Here is a 23,788-nt window from a genome sequence, read left to right as displayed (position 1 = left end):
TTAATTTACATACCACGCCCTTCATTTGCATACCACGCCCTTCATTTGCATAAGCCTATCACACAAAGTAGCCGAAACACGCCCTTCATTTGCACACGCCAATCCCACAAAGTAGCCGACACATGCCCTTAATTTGCATACCACTCCCCTTCATTTGCATACCACTCCCCTTCATTTGCATATCACGCACCTTCATTTGCATAAACTAATCCCACAAAGTAGCCGAAACATGCCCTTCATTTGCATACCACTCCCCTTCATTTGCATACCACGCACCTTCATTTGCATACCACACCCCTTCATTTGCATAAACTAATCCCACAAAGTAGCCGAAACATGCCCTTCATTTGCATACCACTCCCCTTCATTTGCATACCATGCCCCTTCATTTGCATACCACGCACCTTCATTTGCATTCCAAGCCCCTTCATTTGCATAAGCCTATCACACAAAGTAGCCGAAACACGCCCTTCATTTGCATACGCCAATCCCACAAAGTAGCCGAAACATGCCCTTCATTTGCATACCACTCCCCTTCATTTACATACCACGCCCTTCATTTGCATACCACGCCCTTCATTTGCATACCATGCCCCTTCATTTGCATACCACTCACCTTCATTTGCATAAGCCTATCATGCAAGCCCCTTCATTTGCATAAGCCTATCACACAAAGTAGCCGAAACACGCCCTTCATTTGCATACGCCAATCCCACAAAGTAGCCGAAACATGCCCTTCATTTGCATACCACTCCCCTTAATTTACATACCACGCCCTTCATTTGCATACCACGCCCTTCATTTGCATAAGCCTATCACACAAAGTAGCCGAAACACACCCTTCATTTGCATACGCCAATCCCACAAAGTAGCCGAAACACGCCCTTCATTTGCATACGCCAATCCCACAAAGTAGCCGAAACATGCCCTTCATTTGCATACCACTCCCCTTAATTTACATACCACGCCCTTCATTTGCATACCACGCCCTTCATTTGCATAAGCCTATCACACAAAGTAGCCGAAACACGCCCTTCATTTGCATACGCCAATCCCACAAAGTAGCCGAAACATGCCCTTCATTTGCATACCACTCCCCTTCATTTACATACCACGCCCTTCATTTGCATACCACGCCCTTCATTTGCATAAGCCAATCCCACAAAGTAGCCGAAACACGCCCTTCATTTGCATAAGCCACTCCCGCAAAGTAGTCGAAACCACACCCACAAAGCAGGTGGGACGCAGCCCACTAATTTGCATAAGCAAAATGTGAGGTGTGTGTGTGTGTGTGTGTGTGTGTGTGTGGTAGTAGTAGTAGTAGTAGTAGTAGTACAACATACGAGATGATGCCTGATCTTCTGACATCCATAGTTGGTTGACTGGATGGCGTTGTCCTCACCTGGAGAGAAATGCCCCCGGAAATATGATCCATCCATCCATCCATCCATCCATCCATCCATCCATTTATTTATTTATTTATTTATTTATTTATTTATTTATTCATTCATTCATTCATTCATTCATTCATTTATTCATTCATTCATTCCCCCCGGAAATAAATAAATAAACAAAGATAATCATCCATCCATGTGTGACAATTGTTTGACTCATGTCATGTCATGTCAAGTCATGTCTGTCTATAGCAAGAGGTGGGGGGGGGGGGGGCAGACAGCACTAATATAATAAACAAACGTGAACGGAGCACTGCTGCCAACATAGTACACGCATATAGTGGCCATACTGGCATACTCACCATAGCCTGGTCAAGGTTTCCCCCTGGTGGACGTGTCATTTCCAATTATTGCCACCGCGAGAGCCCCGGGAGCGTGTCCGGGACGGCGGCCCGGTTCGAACGAGATTCCCCCCGTCCGAAACGGACAAGGGACGGCCGAGATAGGGCCGGGGACCCCCTCCGGACCCCCTCCGCGGACCCCCGCGGACCCCCTCCGCGGACCCCCGGCGGACCCCCGGCCCTATGGAGGGGCCGGGATTGATTTATCCTTAGTCCTTATTAGTAGTAAAAAGTAGTAGTAAGGTTGAAATCGTTTTTTTGCAAGTAGAAATTAATCCGGGTTTTACAGGGTTAGACATTCATTCATTCATTCATTCATTCATTCCCCCCGGAAATAAATAAATAAACACGGCTAATCATCCATCCATGTGTGACAATTGTTTGACACACATCATGTCATGTCATGTCTATCTATAGCAAGAGGTGGAATTGACGTCAGATCTTCTACACAAAGCAAAACAAAAGGGAGCAGTGCACCACCCTGTGGCACCAACTGGCACTGCTGACTGTTACAAGTTGACAGTGGATTATCTTGGATTACGTCCGCCAACATACATTCCAATAGTACATTTACTTGACCAAAAGGTAAAGACTGATTTATTTTGATTTATTTATTCTGGATCCTTAGTCCTTGGTCCGAGGTCACGAATCTTGACTTGTCTCGAACCAGCATCCTCTCACACCATCAGCAACTGCCAGAACCACTGAGCCATCATGGAATACTCTTAAACATGGATTTGGGGTAATTTTATCTTTTAGTTTTTTTGGAAGGAAAGGAAGAAAAAAATAAAAAAGTCTATTTTACCAATGCAAAGGGTGAAATATTGTCATAATGTACGTTGTGTTTGTTTTGGAAAGGAAACACTGTTTTAATGTACTTTTTAGTGACGTTAGGGTAGATTTTGTTTAACAGTACTTGTGAGGACTCTCTCTCTCACACACACACACACCAGAGACTGGCAGCTGATTGGCTCATTCAGGGTTGCCAGGTTGGTGGCTGTCAGGTTGTCTAATGCCTGCTGCATTGTGTGCAGCTACAACCAGCTACACTGGCATTTAAACACATTCATATTGTAACTGTTGCCACTATAGGTGATATAGTTTGCTTTATTCCTAAAAGCTCCAAGTTCATAATGAAGAAGTTCATAATTAAGTCACATTTACGTTTAAAACATTATTTCATGTATTTGTGTCAAGTTGTAATGCTTTTATTTTGAAGAGTCAAAGTCATGTTCCGTGTCTCGTTTGGTCTGCTCATGGAAATTGGGTACACAGGTTGCTAGCAGCAGCAGGTTGCAGCAGCTCGTACTGATTGACGTTTATACCACTTAAATGGTGTAAAAAGATCCGTTTCTCCAGATAGGGTAAATTGCAGATCACAGATCGAGTCATTCGGAGTGAATATCACCGATTGGTGGCCGATTATCGGTGCATCTCTACTTTTAGACCAAGTGTTTGACTGTACTAACCTGTATTAAAATAGGGTGCATTTTGCATCCCAAAACGCAGTTTATAACATAGTTTTTAGTTAATAAAACAACGACCTCTGCATCCACGGGATGCACTACTGTACTCGGCATGTACACAATAATACACGTAACAAATAATTGCGATATTTTGTTAGCTTTAGTTATAATAATCATTTCTTCTTCTGTTTTCTACATGAATAAAACCACATTATAACCATTATAAAATGAAATGGGAGTTAAATGCTGCAATTTGAAAAACTGCCAAAATATGACTCCTAACGTCGTTAAAGTGGGGACTCATAAAATGTCTCTGGGACTCATTTCTAAAAGACCATCCCTGCATCACGGGACTCATTACATTGGAAACCTATTTACATCACTGCTCTGTAGTACTGTCAATCAATCAATCAATCAATCAATCAATCAATGCTCTCTCTCTCTCTCTCTCTCTCTCTCTCTCTCTCTCTCTCTCTCTCTCTCTCTCTCTCTCTCTCTCTCTCTCTCTCTCTCTCTCTCTCTCTCTCTCTCTCTCTCTCTGCAGGCATGTATGTGTGTGTGAAATGTGAGCACCAGCTGTTCTCCAGCAGGTCCAAGTATGATCACTCGTCCCCGTGGCCGGCCTTCACAGAGACCATCCTCGAGGACAGTGTCTCCAAACACCAGGAGAGACCGGGTGCTTATAAGGTGACTTCATCATCACACTCTCACACATCACATCACACACTTTCCGGTACAACAGCCAGATGGGAACAGTGAGTGTTCCCAGTTCGATCCCTGTGGGCTCCCCCAGAGTTAGTGTCGAAGTGTCCTTGAGCAAGACTCTGAACCCCTAATTGCTCCCGATGAGCAGGTTGGTGCCTTGCATGGTTTCCTCCGCCTTTGGTGTGTGAATAGGTGACTGTAATGCAATCTATCTAAAGCGCCTTGGAGAAACGCGCTATATGTCACCAACTCACCATTTACTATTTATCCATACCCTCATTCATTCAGCCGTCCAATTAATTAATTAATTCATGCATTACATTAGATTAGTTATATACAGCATCACAATCGTTTCAAAACCACTGTATCCATTTATTTGTTGGGCTCTTCAAAAAATATCAGATCTACAAGCTCACACTCACAGCGAGCTTGTACGTCTGTTTTTTTTGGGTGGTGGGGTTTATACGATTGTTGTCAGGGGGGGGGGGGTCCTTGCAGTGTTGTTTTTGGCAGCAAAATTTGATTTTAGTTTTAGTCACAGTCTCTTGAATAGTTTTAGTCACATTTTAGTCACCTGGAATGTTTTACTGTTAGTCTAGTTTTAGTCGACTAAATGTCATAAGATTTTAGTCGACTAAATCTATACAGTTGATTTTCGTCGAACAAAATGTATTTTGGCGGGCCTTGATGCCGTCGTAATGACTTGCTGAAAATAGCCGATCTACAAGCCCACAACGCGACGCAGCGCGACGCGTTGTGAGCTTGTAGATCGTCTATTTTCAGCATGCAACCAAGTGTAAAATGACTTATACTGGATCTCTTGTCCACTAGTCCCTTCCTCAAATTTTAGTCTAGTTTTTATTTGTTGACAAAATCAGTATATTTAGCCATAGTTTTAGTCATCATATGGCTTAGTTTTTATGTAGTTTTTGTCAGTGAAAAAGGTAGTTGACGAACATTTTTTCGTCATAGTATTAGTCGATGAAAACAACACTGGTGTGGACAGTCACCTCAGTCTTAACGATCGGTTTTGAGAAACAAACGTGCAGCTTTGTCTCACGTGGTTTGAACAAAGCCTTTACTGTCAGGGTTCCTTCTTTGTCCTCGGTGGAAACCTGGCATATTGTCAGCAGCGCTCACTCCTGGAGCTGACATGTTGTAGCTCTTCGGTTTGGGTCCGCGTTATCTTTCTTTTTTCAACTCTCGTCGTGTCTCCTAACCTTTTCCACCATGTTTAATTCTTGTCTAAGCGATGGTGTTGTATCTCATTTCTACTACTGTACTACTACTATTACTACTACTACTTCATCACTACACTGATGAAGGCTGGATAGCCGAAACGTTTGTCTCCTGTCCAACATGCAAGAATACATTATTGAAATGCAGTCTTGGTGTGTGTGCAACCCATTACCGTTATTTATATGATATGATTTGAACGGGTAACGCACCTTAACCCATTTTGGGCGGGAATCCCTTTTGGTGTTTTAAAGCATTATGTTATACTTTAGCTATTGCAAAATAGCAGATCTACAAGCTCATAGCGCGGCACCGAGTGCCGGTCTGCAATTTTTGAAACATTTTGAAAAATGTGCCTCAAATCAGAGTACAATACAGAGTGAACATTTTTAACTCAAATCTTTGCTTCTGGGGAGGTCCCTGGAACAACATATTTTCAGATGGGGGGGGGGGGCGGAGGCATATTACATTTGTGGGGGTCCTTGACATGAAATATTGAGCACCACTGATACAGAAACATAAGGGTTTTCAGAAGACTGTCAGGATTTTGAAGACATTTTTTTAATTTCGACGTCATGCAGGCCTAAATGGGTCAAGTCAGAGCGCGGTGGTCACATGACGAGTAATATTTTGTCACTGTGATGCAAACACATAAGTCCTTACGTTGGTGTCATGTGTCCTGTTTTATAACCTGTCTGTAAAGCACTTTGTAACTATATGTTTGGAAAGGTGCTATACAAATAAATTCATTCATTCATTCATTCATGTCTCTCCAGGTGCTTTGTGGGAAGTGTGGCAATGGACTGGGCCACGAGTTTGTGAACGACGGCCCGGGCAGAGGACAGTCACGCTTCTGAATCTTCAGCAGCTCACTGAAGTTCGTCCCTAAAGGTACAAGCGGTCGGTCTGCTTCTGTGGAGATGGTGGTTATGTGAAAGAAATGTCACTATATCTAGGCTCATGCTCTTACCCATTTTTGGCGGGAACCCCTTTTGGTGTTTCAAGCATTATGTTATACTTTAGCTATCGAAAAATAGCGGATCTACAAGCTCATAGCGCGGCACCGAGTGCCGCGCTATGAGCTTGTAGGTGTGCTATTTTTGAAAAATCGTGAAAATGTGGTGCAAGAATGAATTTGTATTCTTTCAGAGCGAACATTTTTAACTCAAATCCTTGCTTCTGGGAACTACATATTTTCAGATGGGGGTCTGCAGCCAAATACAGATAATTCTGGGGGTCCTTGACATGAAATTGTTGAGCACCACTGACACAGAAACGTAGGTTTTCTTTTAGAAAACTGTCAGGATTTAGAAGACATTTTGTAGAATCGTCCTCTGGTCTAAATGCTCTAATAGGCATGCTGGTGTAGGAGTGCATTTACAGTATATAGCCAGCAGACTCCTTTTGCCATCTACTCCTCCTTTTACTATCTACATGGATGCAAGTTCTCAGTCGCCAGGACTGTTCTCCGTCATTTGGATTCCATAGAAGCCAGCATGTACTTCTATGGAAGCATGTTGCACAGCAAAAATAGCCTATCTATAAGAGCTCAATGACGCATTGAGAGCTTGTAGATAAGCTATTTTTGGTTCTTTTAAGATTAGGGCATTTGAAGTCGTAAAACTAGCAATATGTCCAGAAACATCTTCCATGCCATTTTAATAGTCCAGGCCAGGGGCACCTGCCACTGTTTATTGTAGTGCTACAGGTTTAAACCCTCAATCTGTGAATTATTCACCAAATTGGCTAATTAGTTAATTGGCTAACAGCAGGAACTGTTACTAAAAGATAATTTTGTAGGAGTGGAGGCTCCTTTCACACAGATTCACAAATCACACATTAGGATTTGGCCATACAGTAACCAGTACCAACGTCAGTCGTGAGATTCTATTTTAGCTTTAATGCTGCTATAAGCAATATTTCTCAAAAATGTAATGAACTTTGTTTTCTTTTTTGGGGGGGGGGGGGATTCAGACAGCTCAGACAGCTCCCAAACATTCTTTTCTGTCTCTGTGACACATCTAGGGGCCGCAATCTGCATTCAAATATGTTCTTGGAAGCGTTGTCATTGGTGGGAAAAAACCCGGTCGAAATGACTAAGCAATCAAGAAGTAGACAGGCAAATCGACCAATGACAAAGCTTCTAGGATGCAGATTGCGGCCCCTAGATGTGTCACAGAGACTACTTTTTTTTAAGAGCGTTTTAAAAAGTCATTAAAATTGACATTTCGTCTTAGTTTTAGTCGACTGAAAACAACACTGCCTGGCATCCATGTTGTTTTGTGCATGTGATAAGTATGGCAGAAATGTTGATAATACTGTGGGGGAAACAGAGGGAATGTGGATAAATAGCCGATCTACAAGCTCTCAATGTGTCACATTGTGATGCAGTGTTGAGCTTGTAGCACTGCTATTTAATAACGACATGCCCAAAATGGGGTTAATGGTTAACTGCTGGAGTCCTACTGGGTTAGAAAAGGAAAGGGGGGAGGGACATTTTGGTGGGTTTTTACAACAAAGTATTCTGTTCCGTCTAATCTAACCCATTTTGGGCGGGAACCCCTTTTGGTGTTTTAAACATTGTGTTATAATTTAGCTATTGAAAAATAGCAGATCTACAAGCTCATAGCGCGCCACCGAGTGGCGCGCTATGAACTCGTAGGTCTGCTATTTTTGAAAAATCGTGAAAATATTTATTTCAGAAAACTGGAGGATTTAGAATATATATATATATATATTTCTTTCCTTATCCAGGCAGACAGAATTAAATCCATTCTTATCTACCAATCACAAGTGTTTTTTAAACTTCTGAGCATCCTGCATCCATCCTTCCTTCCTCATATCCTGAGGATATGAGAAAGGATTGATATCCTAATATATCCTGATGTCCCTAACATCTCCTGTCTCTCCTAATCTTAAAACCTTTAGTGGTCACTGTGACCCTTCCAGATATCATTATGTGTCATCATGTTTAATTATTATTATTATTTATTTTCTTAATTTTTATCCCACGATTTTGTAACCCATTGTTCACCCCTGTGTCAATTATCTAATGTGATCCTGGGCTCTACACACCCTCTGCCAACCTGGGGAGAGCAACGGACTTGAACTCATGCTTCCTTCATGCATGAGTGTCGAAGTTGCTCCTTTACATCTGACAGGGGGAAGTTTCCCTGGTTGGACGTAGCGCGTGGAAGGAACACGATATTCCAACCAGTTCCTTTCCCCTCCATCAGGCGCCCTGGCTGGCCAGGGGGAGGTAGTTTTAGAGACCAGGATTACTGCATGTTTTTTGTGAGGGTACCTACTAGGGATGCACCGAAAGGGAAATTCTGGGCCGAAAACCGAACATCCGAATATGATTAATATTATATATCTTTTTTCCTACCATTGCTGTCATGGCCGTACCTTAAAGCTACATGTCTTATGGCAAAAGTAATGGTTATGGCAAAACTTAACTTAAATAATAATCACTATTTAACATTTAAGCAATATTACACGAGAGGGTGTGGGTTAACGTGATTATTGCCACGACAGGGATGCGGTGAGGAACGAGACGAAGTCGAGTTCCGCAAGCATCACTGAAGTGGCAATAATCACGTTATTATACAACAGTTACCCTTAAAACTAAGAAAACCGCTGAAATAATATATTTTTTTAATGACAGATGTAGTCACTACGACCACAAATGTCCCAAGAAACTAGCTAGCCTAGCCACCGAGTTTGCTAGCGCTCTGGGAGAACAGAGCAGCTGAATTCTTTGTTTTGATTAGGTGGTGAATGGTGCTGGTTTAACCCACGGCTAGAAGGCTGTTTCAACCAATCAGATTGCTTCCTCGAAACGACCTGTGGTATAATTAACATTTATTCAGCTCTTTTGAATGCATTAATTGCATACACTATTCGGTGATATATTTTCTGCCTATTCGGGCTGAAACCGAATAGGCCTAAAATGCATTTTTAACCATTTTCTGCTGAATATTTTCTGTGGCCAAATATTCGGTGCATCACTAGTACCTACCCTAGGGGACACGGAGAGAACATGTGAGGGTACCTACCCTAGGGGACACGGGGGGAACATGCAAACTCCACACAGAAAGGCCCTTTCGCCAACCCCGCCTCGGGTATGGGCACTGATGACGCGGAGGAGGGAACACGTTGTACATGTTGGACATGTTTCATCATTCTTAACCCATTTTGGTGTTAGCATTATGTTATGCTTTGGCTATTGAAAAATAGCAGATCTACAAGCTCGTAGCGCGCCACCGAGTGGCGCGCTACGAGCTTGTAGGTCTGCTATTTTTGAAAAATAAAAGAACCACTGACAGAACATAGCTTTTTCAGAAAAACTGTCAGGATGTAGAAGACATTTTTAGAATCTGATCTCAGGTCAAAATGGGTTAATATAGCAGTTCCATATCACCACATGATACTATAGAATTTTCCTAACAACGTAATTTGGTCCTCTGCTCCAACTACATCCATGGTTGTTCTGGTGCTGTTGTTCACAGACAAGGTGGATGGACAGTAAGGTGAGGTGAATGATGTGTGTTTATCCTCTCCTGTTGTTCACAGACAAGGTGGATGGACAGTAAGGTGAGGTGAATGCTGTGTGTTTATCCTCTCCTGTTGTTCACAGACAAGGTGGATGGACAGTAAGGTGAGGTGAATGATGTGTGTTTATCCTCTCCTGTTGTTCACAGACAAGGTGGATGGACAGTAAGGTGAGCTGATGGAGGTCCAGGATGGATGGATGGACGGAGCTGATGTGTGTTCTGCTCAGTGTCGGGGACAGTGGATGATGGGTTCTGGGACAAAGCCCCTCCCTGGGACGTCCAGGACTCTGATGGACCGTGGACCCCTCTGGCACTGCAGAGACAGAACACTCTCGCGCACACAAAGTCAAAGTCGTACGATTTGTCACACGTCACCGCAGTGAAATTTGTTCTGCTCCGCATTCGACCCAATCTCTTGGAGCGGTGAGCCGCAGCCGTGCCGTGCTCTGGAAACATTTGATTAGTTGATTTGACCCCCCAATCCAACCCTTTGATGCTGAGTGTCAAGCAGGGAGGCATTGGGTCCCATTTTTACAGTCTTTGGTATGACCCTGGCCGGGGATCGAACCTCCGACCTCCCAGTTTCAGGGCGGACACTCTAACCACAAGGCCACAGACTCTGGGCTGCAGCGACAGACCACTCACACACACAGACACGCACAGCTAATCGGTTAGCATAATTTAATTTAAACAGGATCAGTCTATCACATAATTGTCTTGGCTTTCGGGCGGAAACCTTGTGTAATAACTTTATGATAGAATCTTTTATTTATATAGCGCCTTTCTCAAACGGAAGTCACAAAGTGCTGCACAGAGAAATTACACTTTGAAACAAAACCAAGGGAAACTAATCACAATTTAAACGGATGCAAATAGAAAACGGCTAAAGCTGATACAGAAATTCGACGTGAAAAGAGAGGATTTGGGCTGTATAACGATGTCTAAAAGCGTTTTAGTTTCATTGGTTACAGTGCTAATTTTGTCAGTTTTAGTCATAGTCTTTTGAATAAAATGCCGTTTAGTTTTAAGTCATATTTTAGTCATCTGAAATGTTTTGGTTTTAGTAGACCGAATAATTTGCGGTCGACTAAATTTACAGTTAATTTAAATCGACAAATTATTCTCAAACATGCATTCTTTGCAAACGTGCATTCACTTGTTTTTAACACATTTTGGGCGGGAACCCCTTTTGGTGTTTTAACTAAGCATTATGTTATACTTTAGCTATTGAAAAATAGCAGATCTACAAGCTCATAGCGCGCCGCCGAGTGGCACGCTACGAGCTTGTAGGTCTGCTATTTTTGATAATAAAAATGTGGCACAAATCTTTATTTCGACGTCAGGCCTAAATGGGTTAATACGTATGCGTTTCAATTTGAGAACGGTGGAACATTTACACTCATTCAGCATATTATCGATCAATCTTTTAATTTACAAACTATAAGATAAGCAAGTCATTCATCATTCACTTCTCTAACCAGTCCATGTCAGGTCAGCGGTTTCTTTAGCTTGCAATAATATTTCAGGTTTAGCATAAACACACCATCTTTACCTACCTAAAGTAACCTCGGCTTGTGTGCTTTTGCCTTTTGAATGAAATGTGGAATGACTTTCTACTGGATCTCTATGATATTTACATTTTTTGTGTGTCATCCTAGCTTAGTCTTTATTTTGTTTTTGTCAGTGAAACCTTTTTTGTGAGCTTGTAAATCAGCTATTTTCACGACTTGTTGTCGTGTGACACTGCCATACGACGGGGACGGAGCGGGCATTCCGACGCACCGCCATTCAGACTACGTTGGCTTTCCCGGGTTAGCGTCAAGGACTATTTAACCCATTTAGGCCTGACCTCAACATTGTTTTAAAAATCTTCTAAATCCTCCAGTTTTCTGATATAAATATTTTCACGATTTTTCAAAAATAGCAGACCTACAAGCTCGTAGCGCGCCACTCGGTGGCGCACTATGAGCTTGTAGATCTATTTTTCAATAGCTAAATTATAACATAATGTAACACCAAAAGGGGTTCCCGCCCAAAATTGGTTAAAGAAGACGGGAAGCGAAGACTGTACGGTGGACTCCATGTTGCTCCCTGGAAAGAAAGAAACCTGCGCAAGTTGAGACCAGGAAGTTGTACATGACAAATCATAGATATGGCACAAATTAAATGGCCCCAGCTGATGGCGTGATGCCACTGAAAGGAGAGATGCTTGTATATCATGTCACGTCATTGTACAGTAATGTTGGTCTCAACTGCTCATGTTTCTTTCCTTCCAGGGAGCAACATGGAGTCCACCGTACGGTCTTCGCTTCCTGTCCTCCTTTAATCCATTTTGGGCGGGAACCCCTTTTGGTGTTTTAAGCATTATGTTATGCTTTAGCTATTGAAAAATAGCAGATCTACAAGCTCATAGCGCGGCACCGAGTGCCGCGCTACGAGCTTGTAGGTCTGCTATTTTTGAAAAGTCGTGAAAATGCCTCAAATCTTTGAATATATATTCTTTCAGAGCAAACGTTTTTAACTCAAATCTTTGCTTCTGGGGGGTCCCTGGAATAACATATTTTCAGATGGAGGTCGGTGGCCAATTACATATAATTTTTGGGATCCTTGACATGAAATATTGAGCACCTCTGACAGAAACATATCAGAATTTAGAAGACATTTTTTTTAAATTTCGACGTCATGCAGGCCTAAATGGGTTAATAGTCCTTGGTTGGGGTCCGAGATCGGGTTAGGGACAGGGTTCGTAAATGTGGCGAGTCGGAATGGCGATCCGTTGGAATAATGGGCTTCGGAATGCCGGCGTGTACCCGTGACCGTCATACGAAAAAAAATAGGGCAGTCATTTATAAAAAAAGAATTTCCGCCTGATTTTGAATCATTACATTTAAGTTATGCATATAAAACAATGTCAGTATCGGTACACACAAAAGGGCAAACTTGAACTCACTGACGATACCATACACATGTATTGTTTTAGTCGCTATATTTGGAAGTGGAAAATATGCAATTATGAAGCAGATATAGAGTATATATATTTATTTATATATATTGTTTTAAAAAAAAAGAGCAAATTTCAAGTGTGCAAAGAGACAGAACTATAATTTTTGTAATGAGAATCTCGCATTGCTTTATCCATAGTGATAAATGAATGAATAAATAAATATACTTTTATAAAGAGAAATTGTGCACTGTCTGCTGTATCTATATGGTCATTGAGTGTGTTTATGGTTTGCATTCTCCAACTTTTATTTACAAATCTATCCGTTATCCTCCCAGGGTGGACAACAGTAATGATTGATGGAAGAAAAGTACTCAAACTCAAACGTTTTACTTAACCCATTTCGGGCGGGAACCCCTTTTGGTGTTTTAAGCATTATGTTATACTGTTATACTTTAGCTATTGAAAAATAGCAGATCTACAAGCTGCTCTACGAGCTTGTAGGTCTGCTATTCTTTTTTTAATCGTGAAAATGTGGCGCAAATCTTTGAATATATATATTCTTTCATAGTGAATGTTTTTAACTCAAATCTTTGCTTCTGGGGGAGGTCCCTGGAACAACATCTTTTCAGATACGGGTCGGTGGCCAAATGCATTCTATTTTTGGGAGTCCTTGACATGAAAACGACTGACATACACTGCAATGTAGATTACAGTCTACTCTTGTACAAATACAAGTCCCGGATTGAAAATGTGCTTGAGTAAAAGTAAGAAAGTATTGGCAACAAAAACATAGCTAAAGCACCAAAAGTAAAAGTACTCATTGTGCAGAATTTGTCCCATTATTACACAAGTTCAAAATGTATACAAAAATCTTGCAAATGGCAAATCTACAAGTTCACAATGTGTCACATTGTGAACATGCAGATCTGCTATTTTCAAATGGCCGAGATATATATATATATATATATATATATATATATAGCAAGGGTCAAGGTTGTACTTTATTGTTCCATCTTATTGTGTACAGGTACATAAGAGTAAACGTTTTTGTTTGGCTTCCTTAAAGACAAAGCAGCAGCATAGACAGCATAACATTCAAAACAACAAAACCACAGCAAACACAGCAAAGAGTGCAAGAAAGGGCAATCAAAGTGTAACAATAAATAGTGCGGCTGAAGTGGTAGTGTGTTTTAGTAGTAAAAAGTACTATATTTCCCTCTAAGATGTAGTGGTGTTGTGTAGAAGTAAAAGTAGCCTATACTAATACCTCCCCGTGTCACTGTTCAGCTGTGTACTAATGAATATACTGCCACCATGTGGTAGACAGGAGAACATGTGCTCCACAAATAGAATGGCGTGTCTACTGTGAGTCACCTGACCTAGTAGTATGTTTGTGCACATGTTCATTTTAGCTGTGGCCTGTGATGATGGCTGTAATCCCCAGTCTAATCCTTCGCAGACCCAAAGGTCTCATGGATCAAATGTGTCATAATATTGCTGCTTCACCTGTGGAGAACAATAATAATAATAATAATAATAATATCTCAAACTTATATAGCGCTTTTCTGAGTACCCAAAGACGCTTTACATGGGGGGGCTTTACAGAGGTAACAACAAAATAAAAACAACTTTATTAGAAAAAATATATTAAAAAAAAACACTAAAAGCTAAAGAACATTAAAAGACAGTGAAAAGGGTTAGCTAGGGAAGGCAATATTGAAGAGGTGGGTCTTGAGGGCGGTTTTGAAAGTTTGGAGTGTGGGAGCATCTCTGAGTGCCTTAGGGAGGGCATTCCACAGGGTTGGGGCAGCAAATGCAAAAGCTCTGTCACCCCACGTACGGAGTTTGGTTTTGGGGACGTCGAGGAGGTTTGCATCACCAAAGTATTGAATATAAGAACCAATTCCAACCTGGTGAGTGAGATGCAGTGCTGTCTGGTCTAGGGATGCCAGCAACTGACCATCAGCCAAATCGATTAATTGACAGCTCTCCCGATTATTAATCGATTAATTAATTGATTTTTTTTTTGTAAAAATAAATATCACATAAAACATATATTATCCAGACCCCCAGGAACGCGCCCAGGGGGGCGGGCCGGGCCAGCGTGCCACCCCGCGTCTGAAACGGTTGAGAAATGACAGAGTTACCGTGTGCCGGTCCCTCTACTGTACTGTAGCCTACTGTACTGTACTGTCACTGTACTGTACTGGCACACCCGAAATCATCATATATACAGTTAATATGTGCGAGTGTGTTTGTGTGTGTGTTAGGTTGCGCACAGGTGGTGAAAAACAACCATGCTGTTCTGGGTGCTCATACCCAGCCAGCCAGGCACCCACATAACTCCGTAAGGGAGTGGTAGCACCACTCAAAAACATGGCAGTCTAGTAAACTGAAAAGAACCACCCAAGAACAGAACACGGCTGCAGCTAGTACTACAGTGCAGGCCTAATGGGTGTGTTAAGAGTTACTAGATGTGTAAGCAAGCATAGACAGTGATTGTCAAAGCTTGCACATTGGTATATGGTTAACATACATGATGCATAGTGCTGTCGCCTCACAGCTAGAAGGTCCTGGGTTCGATTCCTGCTGGGGACGCTGTGGGCGTGTTCCCTCCTCCGCGTCATCAGTGCCCATACCCGAGGCGGGGTTGGTGAAAGGGCCTTTCTGTGTGGAGTTTGCATGTTCTCCCCGTGTCCCCTAGGGTAGGTATACCCTCACAAAAAACATGCAGCAATCCTGGTCTCTAAACTGCCTCCCCCTGGCCAGCCGGGGCGCCTGATGGAGGGGAAAGGAACTGGTTGGAATAACGTGTTCCTTCCACGCGCTACGTCCGGCCAGGGAAACTCCCCCCCCTGTCAGGTGAAAAGAAGCAGCTTGGACTCCTCATGCATAGAAGGAAGCATGAGGTCAGTCAGCTGCCCCCCCCCCCCCAGGTTGGCAGAGGAAGTGTAGCGCCCAGGATTACATTAGATGGTTGACACTGGGTGAAAAAATGGGTTGCAAAATCGTGGGATAAAAATTATAGTAAAAAAAACAAAACAATAGGCTACATTAAAAAAGGACTGTGTCCTAGTATCATAGCCATTGTTGCTTTTGATTAGCCTGCAGCTGTAGTGTGTTGCTTACATCACAATAGTACTGCCATGTTTTACCCTGCTGCACACACACACACACACACACACACACACACACACACACACACACACACACACACACACACACACACACACACACACACACACACACACACACACACACACACACACACACACACACACACACACACACACACACACACACACACACACACACACACCACCCCGCAGGCCCGCACACACAACACCCAACCCGCCCCGTCTTCTCCCATACCAGCCCTCTTCAATTTGTGGCAGCTCATCTCTCTCATCTTGGCTTCGCATTTCCACAGTGTTTCCCCACATGAGAGCCTCCACAGTCACATGTTCTACTATACTCTTGTAGAGAGAGAGAGTGTGTGTGTGTGTGTGTGTGTGTGTGTGTGTGCGTGCGTGTGTGCGTGTTTTTGTGTGTGCGTGCCCGTGTACCCAGGTATCATACTTATGAGGGCCAGGTGTCCCCACAAGTATAGTAGATCTCAATTGAAGTGGACCTTGTTGAGGACCATTTGCATTATTGTTTTCATGTTTAACAATAAAAAATAAAAACAATACTACAACATGACGTAACAATATCATCCGCTCCCGACCGGATCATACAGACTTTTGAAACAGAGACCAGGCTTTCCTCCGAGGTGGTGGAAAGCCTGGTGAGGCGAGGTCAGGCTTGGGGTAGTTAGTGGCAGGGTTAGACTTGTGGTTATGGTTTGGGTTCCACTTAAAAATGTCAAAAGAAATGGTAAAATAATGAAATAAAATGCTTCTATAATTAATACCACCATATCTCTACGTATTAAGACCACCCATTTCCCAGATGGGTGGTCTTGACCCATCTTTTACCTGCGGGAACGATTTTGTCTTCTAAATCCTGACAGTTTTCTGAAAAACCTATGTTTCTGTGTCAGTGGTGCTCAAACACTTTCATGTCAATTAAGTACCCCCAAGATTATATGTAATTGGCCGCCGACCCCCATCTGAAAATATGTTGTTCCAGGGAACCCCCCAGAAGCAAAGATTTGAGTTAAAAACGTTCGCTCTGAAAGAATATATATATTCAAAGATTTGCACCACATTTTTACGATTAAAAAAAATTAGCAGACCTACAAGCTCGTAGCGTGGCACTCGGTGCCGCGCTGTTATACTTTAACTATTTTTCAATAGCTAAAGTATAACATAATGCTTTAAAACACCAAAAGGGGTTCCCGCCCAAAATGGGTTAATAGCTAAAATTGCTGTACTGTTGGCATAGCGGCGCTGATTGCTATAACTTCTGCGTACTTTAAGCGTGATTTATTACCCAGCGGTTCTCAGCGTTTATCCTGGGTCACAGCCTGGGCCCACCCATCAGCTGCACGGCCCACCCATCTGACCACCCATCAGCTGCCATGTTAATGGTTAAGTGGTCTCTCAAAGAAGGAAGTATTAGAGGAGGGAGAGAAGACACATTACATTACAGAAATTTTTTCGAAAAAAAAGAATTACTGTCTTGTAACCCTTATTGGTGTTTTAAGCATTATGTTATGCTTTAGCTATTGAAAAATAGCAGATCTACAAGCTCGTAGCGCGGCACTCGGTGCCGCGCTACGAGCTTGTAGGTCTGCTATTTTTGGAAAATCGTGAAATCGTGAGTATATATTCTTTCAGAGTTTCAGTTTTTAACTCAAATCTTTGCTTCTGGGAGGGTCCCTGGATGGAACAACATATTTTCAGATTGGGGTCCGTGGCCAAATACATATAATTCTGGGGGTCCTTGATGAAAATGTTTGAGAACGTGGGGTTTTTCAGAAAACCTTCAGGTTTTAGAAGGCATTTGTAGAATCGTCCTCGGGTCTAAATAATATAATAATGAATTTATAATGAATTGCATTTTTATAGCGCTTTTCCAAGTGCTCAAAGCGCTTTACAATGGTTCATTCATTCATACATTGGGAGGTGAAGCGGCGAACAGTCGACGCCAGCGTCCTCACTTCCCACATTCACACACCAATGGTGGCAAGCTTACACCGACCGACTCATTGGAGGCAATGTGGGGTTCAGTGTCTTGCCCATGGACACTTCGACATGTGGACAGGAGGAGCCGGGATTCGAAGCGCCGACCCAGGGATCATTGGACGACCTGCTCTACCTCCTGAGCCACAGCCGCCCCTGAAAGACGCGGTAGGGGTAGGGTAACATACCTGGATGTTTGGCAGTCACATATTCCGCCGTGTTTTTCCAGCGTGAGGAGGATCTCGTCCTTACTGCCGTACTGAGCTGTGGACTACAAACGCACACGGCGTCAATTCTATACACAGACAAGGCGCACGCGAACGTAAAAACCTTTGCTTCTTTAGAACGCCACAACGGTAAGGCCCTCCGGTCTGCTTTTCGGATATGTTATAGAGCTCCACGAGACGCACGCGTGGAACTGTAGTACGTCCTCGGGCGACCTTTCTAGTTGACATGGCGCGCGCGAACGTTCCACTACACCGAGTGGCGCGCTACGAGCTTGTAGATCTGCTATTTAAAACCTTTGCTTCTGTAGAACGCCACAACGGTAAGGCCTTCCGGTCTGATTATCGGATATGTTATAGAGCTCCACGAGACGCACGCGTGGAACTGTAGTACGTCCTCGGGCGACCTTTCTAGTCGACATGGCGCACGAACGTTCCACTACACCGAGTGGCGCGCTACGAGCTTGTAGATCTGCTACTTTAAAACCTTTGCTTCTGTAGAACGCCACAACGGTAAGGCCTTCCGGTCTGATTATCGGATATGTTATAGAGCTCCCAGAGACGCACGCGTGGAACTGTAGTACGTCCTCGGGCGACCTTTCTAGTCGACATGGCGCGCGCGAACGTTCCACTACACCGAGTGGCGCGCTACGAGCTTGTAGATCTGCTATTTAAAACCTTTGCTTCTGTAGAACGCCACAACGGTAAGGCCTTCCGGTCTGATTATCGGATATGTTATAGAGCTCCCAGAGACGCACGCGTGGAACTGTAGTACGTCCTCGGGCGACCTTTCTAGTCGACATGGCGCGCACGAACGTTCCACTACACCGAGTGGCGCGCTACGAGCTTGTAGATCTGCTATTTAAAACCTTTGCTTCTGTAGAACGCCACAACGGTAAGGCCTTCCGGTCTGATTATCGGATATGTTATAGAGCTCCCAGAGACGCACACGTGGAACTGTAGTACGTCCTCGGGCGACCTTTCTAGTCGACATGGCACGCGCGAACGTTCCACTACACCGAGTGGCGCGCTACGAGCTTGTAGATCTGCTACTTTAAAACCTTTGCTTCTGTAGAACGCCACAACGGTAAGGCCTTCCGGTCTGATTATCGGATATGTTATAGAGCTCCCAGAGACGCACGCGTGGAACTGTAGTACGTCCTCGGGCGACCTTTCTAGTCGACATGGCGCGCGCGAACGTTCCACTACACCGAGTGGCGCGCTACGAGCTTGTAGATCTGCTATTTAAAACCTTTGCTTCTGTAGAACGCCACAACGGTAAGGCCTTCCGGTCTGATTATCGGATATGTTATAGAGCTCCCAGAGACGCACGCGTGGAACTGTAGTACGTCCTCGGGCGACCTTTCTAGTCGACATGGCGCGCACGAACGTTCCACTACACCGAGTGGCGCGCTACGAGCTTGTAGATCTGCTATTTAAAACCTTTGCTTCTGTAGAACGCCACAACGGTAAGGCCTTCCGGTCTGATTATCGGATATGTTATAGAGCTCCCAGAGACGCACACGTGGAACTGTAGTACGTCCTCGGGCGACCTTTCTAGTCGACATGGCACACGCGAACGTTCCACTACACCGAGTGGCGCGCTACGAGCTTGTAGATCTGCTATTTAAAACCTTTGCTTCTGTAGAACGCCACAACGGTAAGGCCTTCCGGTCTGATTTTCATATGTTATAGAGCCCAGCAACACCGGCCGACACCTCCAAGGCTTCCTGGGTGATGGCGAGGAGGAGGGCTGCCACGTCACCTCACAGTCCAACAGTCTGTATGTACGCCTCTGCTGTGCCTGAGGAAGGCACGCGCGCACACACACACGCACGCGCACACACTCACCTGCCCAGGCCATTGATGCCAGACGACCCTCGGGCCAGGCACTGCAGCCTCAGCCTCTCCACGGGATCTGAACTCACACACAGACGTCTCTTGGCGTCCAGCGCCATCTCTCGGTCGTGCCTCGACGTCCTGGCCATGGCTGAACACACAGAGCACATTAATATAATGTGTAACATTATAGTGGATGCAGTTAGCTTAATGCTAATTCTGATTAGCATAGTTAGCTTCTTATCCATGCTACTGGTGACTGGTTTAGCACAATACAAACTCGGACTCATTACATAACATGCAAATCACACCACCACTCAATATAAAAATAAAACGTTGTCTTATAAAGCAGCATATACTTTGTTTACATTCAGACCCATGGCTTTGTACAACTACTGGCCAAAGTTGAAGTTCATATAGTTGTAAAACATTCACCATAAAAGCCAAAATCGCGACAGTCAGCTATTGATTCATTACTAACTATTTCACAGACCTTGATGTGACTGTTAGCTGTGATAAAGTAAAGTAAACAAAGTGATGATGAATGACACGACACGAAACACACACGTAGGATGTAGCTCTTCTCACAACATTGACGACACAGGTCGGTTCTTTATAAACGGGCATTTATTGGGCATTCTTCTCATCCCTCTGCTGTTCCATGCCGTGAGAACTATGTTCACACAAAATAATAAACACATAAACAATCAACAAATTACGTCGCAATACATAATATTGTCATTGATCAAACAAAGAAATACAAAACATGTAGATTTGCGCGATGCGCAGGTGAACGTGTCCGTCAAAACACCACAATACAACACAACAAAGATAACTCTCAAATAATAATACCTCGTTGGCCGCTTGTTGTGTAAAGAGGTTCTTGATGCTTCTTGAGTTTCATACAGTCCTTTGAATGTCCTTTTGACCGTGTTTAATAACTTTAAACAGTTCAAACACACTACTCTGCTGCGAGTGTGCTTCCTTGTGCAGACCAGAGTCTGAATGAGTGAGAGAAATGTTTGTACCACCTGTGTGCAATGCCAGGCAATCATGCATCAATCAGTCAATCAATCATGGTCCAGTGTTGCTACTGACAGACAGGGAACTTGGTTCTGCCTCAGAAAGTTATCATCACATCATGTTTACATTTTTAACCTCATATGAAATCAATTATGAACCACATATTTATTATTGTATCATGACATTATTATGAATTATGCTTTATGAACTTATGACCATGAATTGTTGTATTTTAGCTATTTTAGTCTTTTTAAAGTAAGCATTTTAATAGCAGCACTTACATAGGAAGTCAGAGAAACGAATCAAAGAAAAGACCGTTATCTGCCAGTGGAATTCAGAACAGCGCCACAGCCCATCCACATGTATGTGGCAGCGGTGGCCGAACGGATAGCGGCGCGGTCTAGATACCGGAAGGTTCCCAGTTCGAATCAGCCGTCCGACACGTTAAAATTACCACCGCTGAAATGCCCTTGAACAAGGCATCAACCACTACGATGAAATGTGTTCTATCCTGGCTGGAAACAAGTTCTTGAGCTTAGCCCAGATACCCTGGGTAAATATAGATTTCATTTCATTTCATTTCATGAAGCCATATGCCTCTCCCCTCCTCTCCTCTCCTCTCTTTTTGAATGAACAGACAAAACACAAAACACAACATGTTCATTAATGTTATTCTTCACAAACTAGACATTTTATTCATATTTAGAAAATGCAGAATCCAATGGCGTCGGTCTGGGCTCTCCACGCCGTTTGCAAAGGTCAATGGTCAGCAAAAAGACTGCCTCCTCTCTCCCCTCTCTCCACAGAAGTGAAAACAGACAAAACACACCTTTAAAATATGTTCCCTAACCCTATTCTTCGCAAACGAGACATTTTATTCATATTTAGAGCGTCCCAAATTCAATGGGGCCGGTCTCGACTTTCCAGGACGTTTGCAAAGGTCAATGGTCAGCAAAAAGACTGCAACGGTGACCCTTTGGGCCAAATTCTTAAAAAAACGGGGTGATATATATTTTTAAAAATATGTAAGAACCTCCAATATCCATATTCAGGACATGTCGAATCCAATGGAACCGGTCTCGAATTTCCACGACGTTTGCAAAGGTCAAAGGTCAGCCGAAAGACTGCCACGGTGACCTTTGGGCCAAATGCCTTAACAAATAAGTGATAGATATTTTTTTAAATATGTAACACCCCCGAATATCCATATTCAGGCCATGGCGAATAAAATGGCGTTGGTCTCGATTTTGTGGGACTCTTACAAGCGTCCGATAAAGGGAACTACACTGCAATGCTAGGCCTCGGGTCAGATTTGAGGTTCCCGAGGTCGCAGAAAAAAAACTCAGACCATCACGAAGATCGGCTCGTCGCCGCGATCGCAGAGGTGTTCGGCCCATCCCGAACAGACTTACGATCGTCGTCGTAGGCGCGCGTGAACGTCAAACTTTGCTTCACTGGAACGTCACGACGGTGAGGCCTTCCGGGATGATTTTCGGATATGTTATAAAGCTCCCGGAGACGCACGCATGGATCTATAGAACGTCCTCGGGCGACCTTTCTAAGAGGCACGGTCTCGTTTCACTTTTTCAGCCAGGACGCTGTTAGAGTCTATGGGTCTATGACGTGTCTGCATGCACAGAGCCAAAGTGAAGGACGTTTTGTACGACTGTCGGAGGCGTACGTCCGAGACACCTAACCGTTCGTCTCGGCTGGCTCTCCGACATATCCGAACGTCGGACCGTGATGTTTTATCGTTGGCGCGTTGTCGCGCGTCAAAGTCGGCAATTTGTAGGCGTTCGTTCAAGGCTACCGCCGCGGCCGTATGTCCGTTTGGCCCGAAACCTATACGGCTGCGATCGGGGCCGCGACCCGGCCGCGGTGATGGTCTCGGATTTGTTCTGCGACTTTCGCGTCAAAGTCGCAAATTTCGAGGCTTTCGTGCAGGGCTACTGTCACGACCGTATGTCCGTTTGGCCCAAACCCTATACGGCTGCGATCGGGGCCGCGACCCGGTTGCGGTAATGGTCTCGGATTTGTTCTGTCGAATTTCGCGACTTTTCTCGCTAACTTACTTTGTGGGAGCAGTTTATGCTAATGAAGGGCGTGGTTCCGGCTACTTTGTGGGTGTGGTATATGCAAATTAGTGGGTGTCGCTTATGTAAATTAGTGGGTGTCACCCCGCCTACTTTGTGGGAGTGGTTTATGCAAATGAAGGGGCGTGGCATGCAAATGAAGGTGCGTGGTATGCAAATGAAGGGCATGTTTCGGCTACTTTGTGGTATTTGCTTATGCAAATTAAGGTGCGTGGTATGCAAATGAAGGGGAGTGGTATGCAAATGAAGGGCATGTTTCGGCTACTTTGCGGGATTGGTTTATGCAAATTAAGGGGCGTGACATGCAAATGAAGGGGATTGGTTTATGCAAATGAAGGGACGTGGCATGCAAATGAAGGTGCGTGGTATGCAAATGAAGGGGAGTGGTATGCAAATGAAGGGCATGTTTCTGCTACTTTGCGGGATTGGTTTATGCAAATGAAGGGGCGTGGCATGCAAATGAAGGGGAGTGGTATGCAAATGAGGTGCGTGGTATGCAAATGAAGGGGCGTGGCATGCAAATGAAGGGGATTGGTTTATGCAAATGAAGGGGCGTGACATGCAAATGAAGGTGCGTGGTATGCAAATGAAGGGGCCACTCCCCTTCATTTGCATACCACGCACATGAAGGGCATGTTTCGGCTACTTTGTGGGATTGGTTTATGCAAATGAAGGGGCGTGGCATGCAAATGAGGGGGAGTGGTATGCAAATTAAGGTGCGTGGTATGCAAATGAAGGGGAGTGGTATGCAAATGAAGGGCATGTTTCGGCTACTTTGCGG

General features: G+C 43.9%; 1 protein-coding gene and 1 long non-coding RNA gene across 2 annotated transcripts; one reads left to right on the top strand and one right to left on the bottom strand.

Annotated features, from left to right (window-relative positions):
- The first annotated feature begins 3,809 nt into the window (after positions 1 to 3,809).
- On the top strand, positions 3,810 to 10,042 carry LOC306936092. Its single transcript, XR_013791460.1, has 3 exons — positions 3,810 to 3,948; positions 5,979 to 6,093; positions 9,906 to 10,042. It is a non-coding gene; the product is annotated as an uncharacterized lncRNA (long non-coding RNA).
- A 5,380-nt stretch (positions 10,043 to 15,422) lies between these two features.
- Positions 15,423 to 20,873, bottom strand: LOC306937773 (uncharacterized protein). The gene is made up of 4 exons (XM_079521716.1): positions 20,744 to 20,873; positions 19,904 to 20,042; positions 18,017 to 18,099; positions 15,423 to 15,480 (listed from the first exon to the last, which is right to left on the bottom strand). Exons 1-4 carry the CDS (start codon positions 20,793 to 20,795, stop codon positions 15,449 to 15,451), a joined length of 306 nt encoding a protein of 101 aa, XP_079377842.1. The 5' UTR covers positions 20,796 to 20,873; the 3' UTR covers positions 15,423 to 15,448.
- Between the last annotated feature and the right edge of the window lie 2,915 nt (positions 20,874 to 23,788).

Source organism: Electrona antarctica, assembly GCF_951216825.1.
Source record: "Electrona antarctica genome assembly, chromosome: 14".
Lineage (NCBI taxonomy): Eukaryota > Metazoa > Chordata > Actinopteri > Myctophiformes > Myctophidae > Electrona > Electrona antarctica.
The sequence above is the reverse complement of the archived record's forward strand: the minus strand, read 5'-3'. Positions and strand labels throughout refer to the sequence as shown.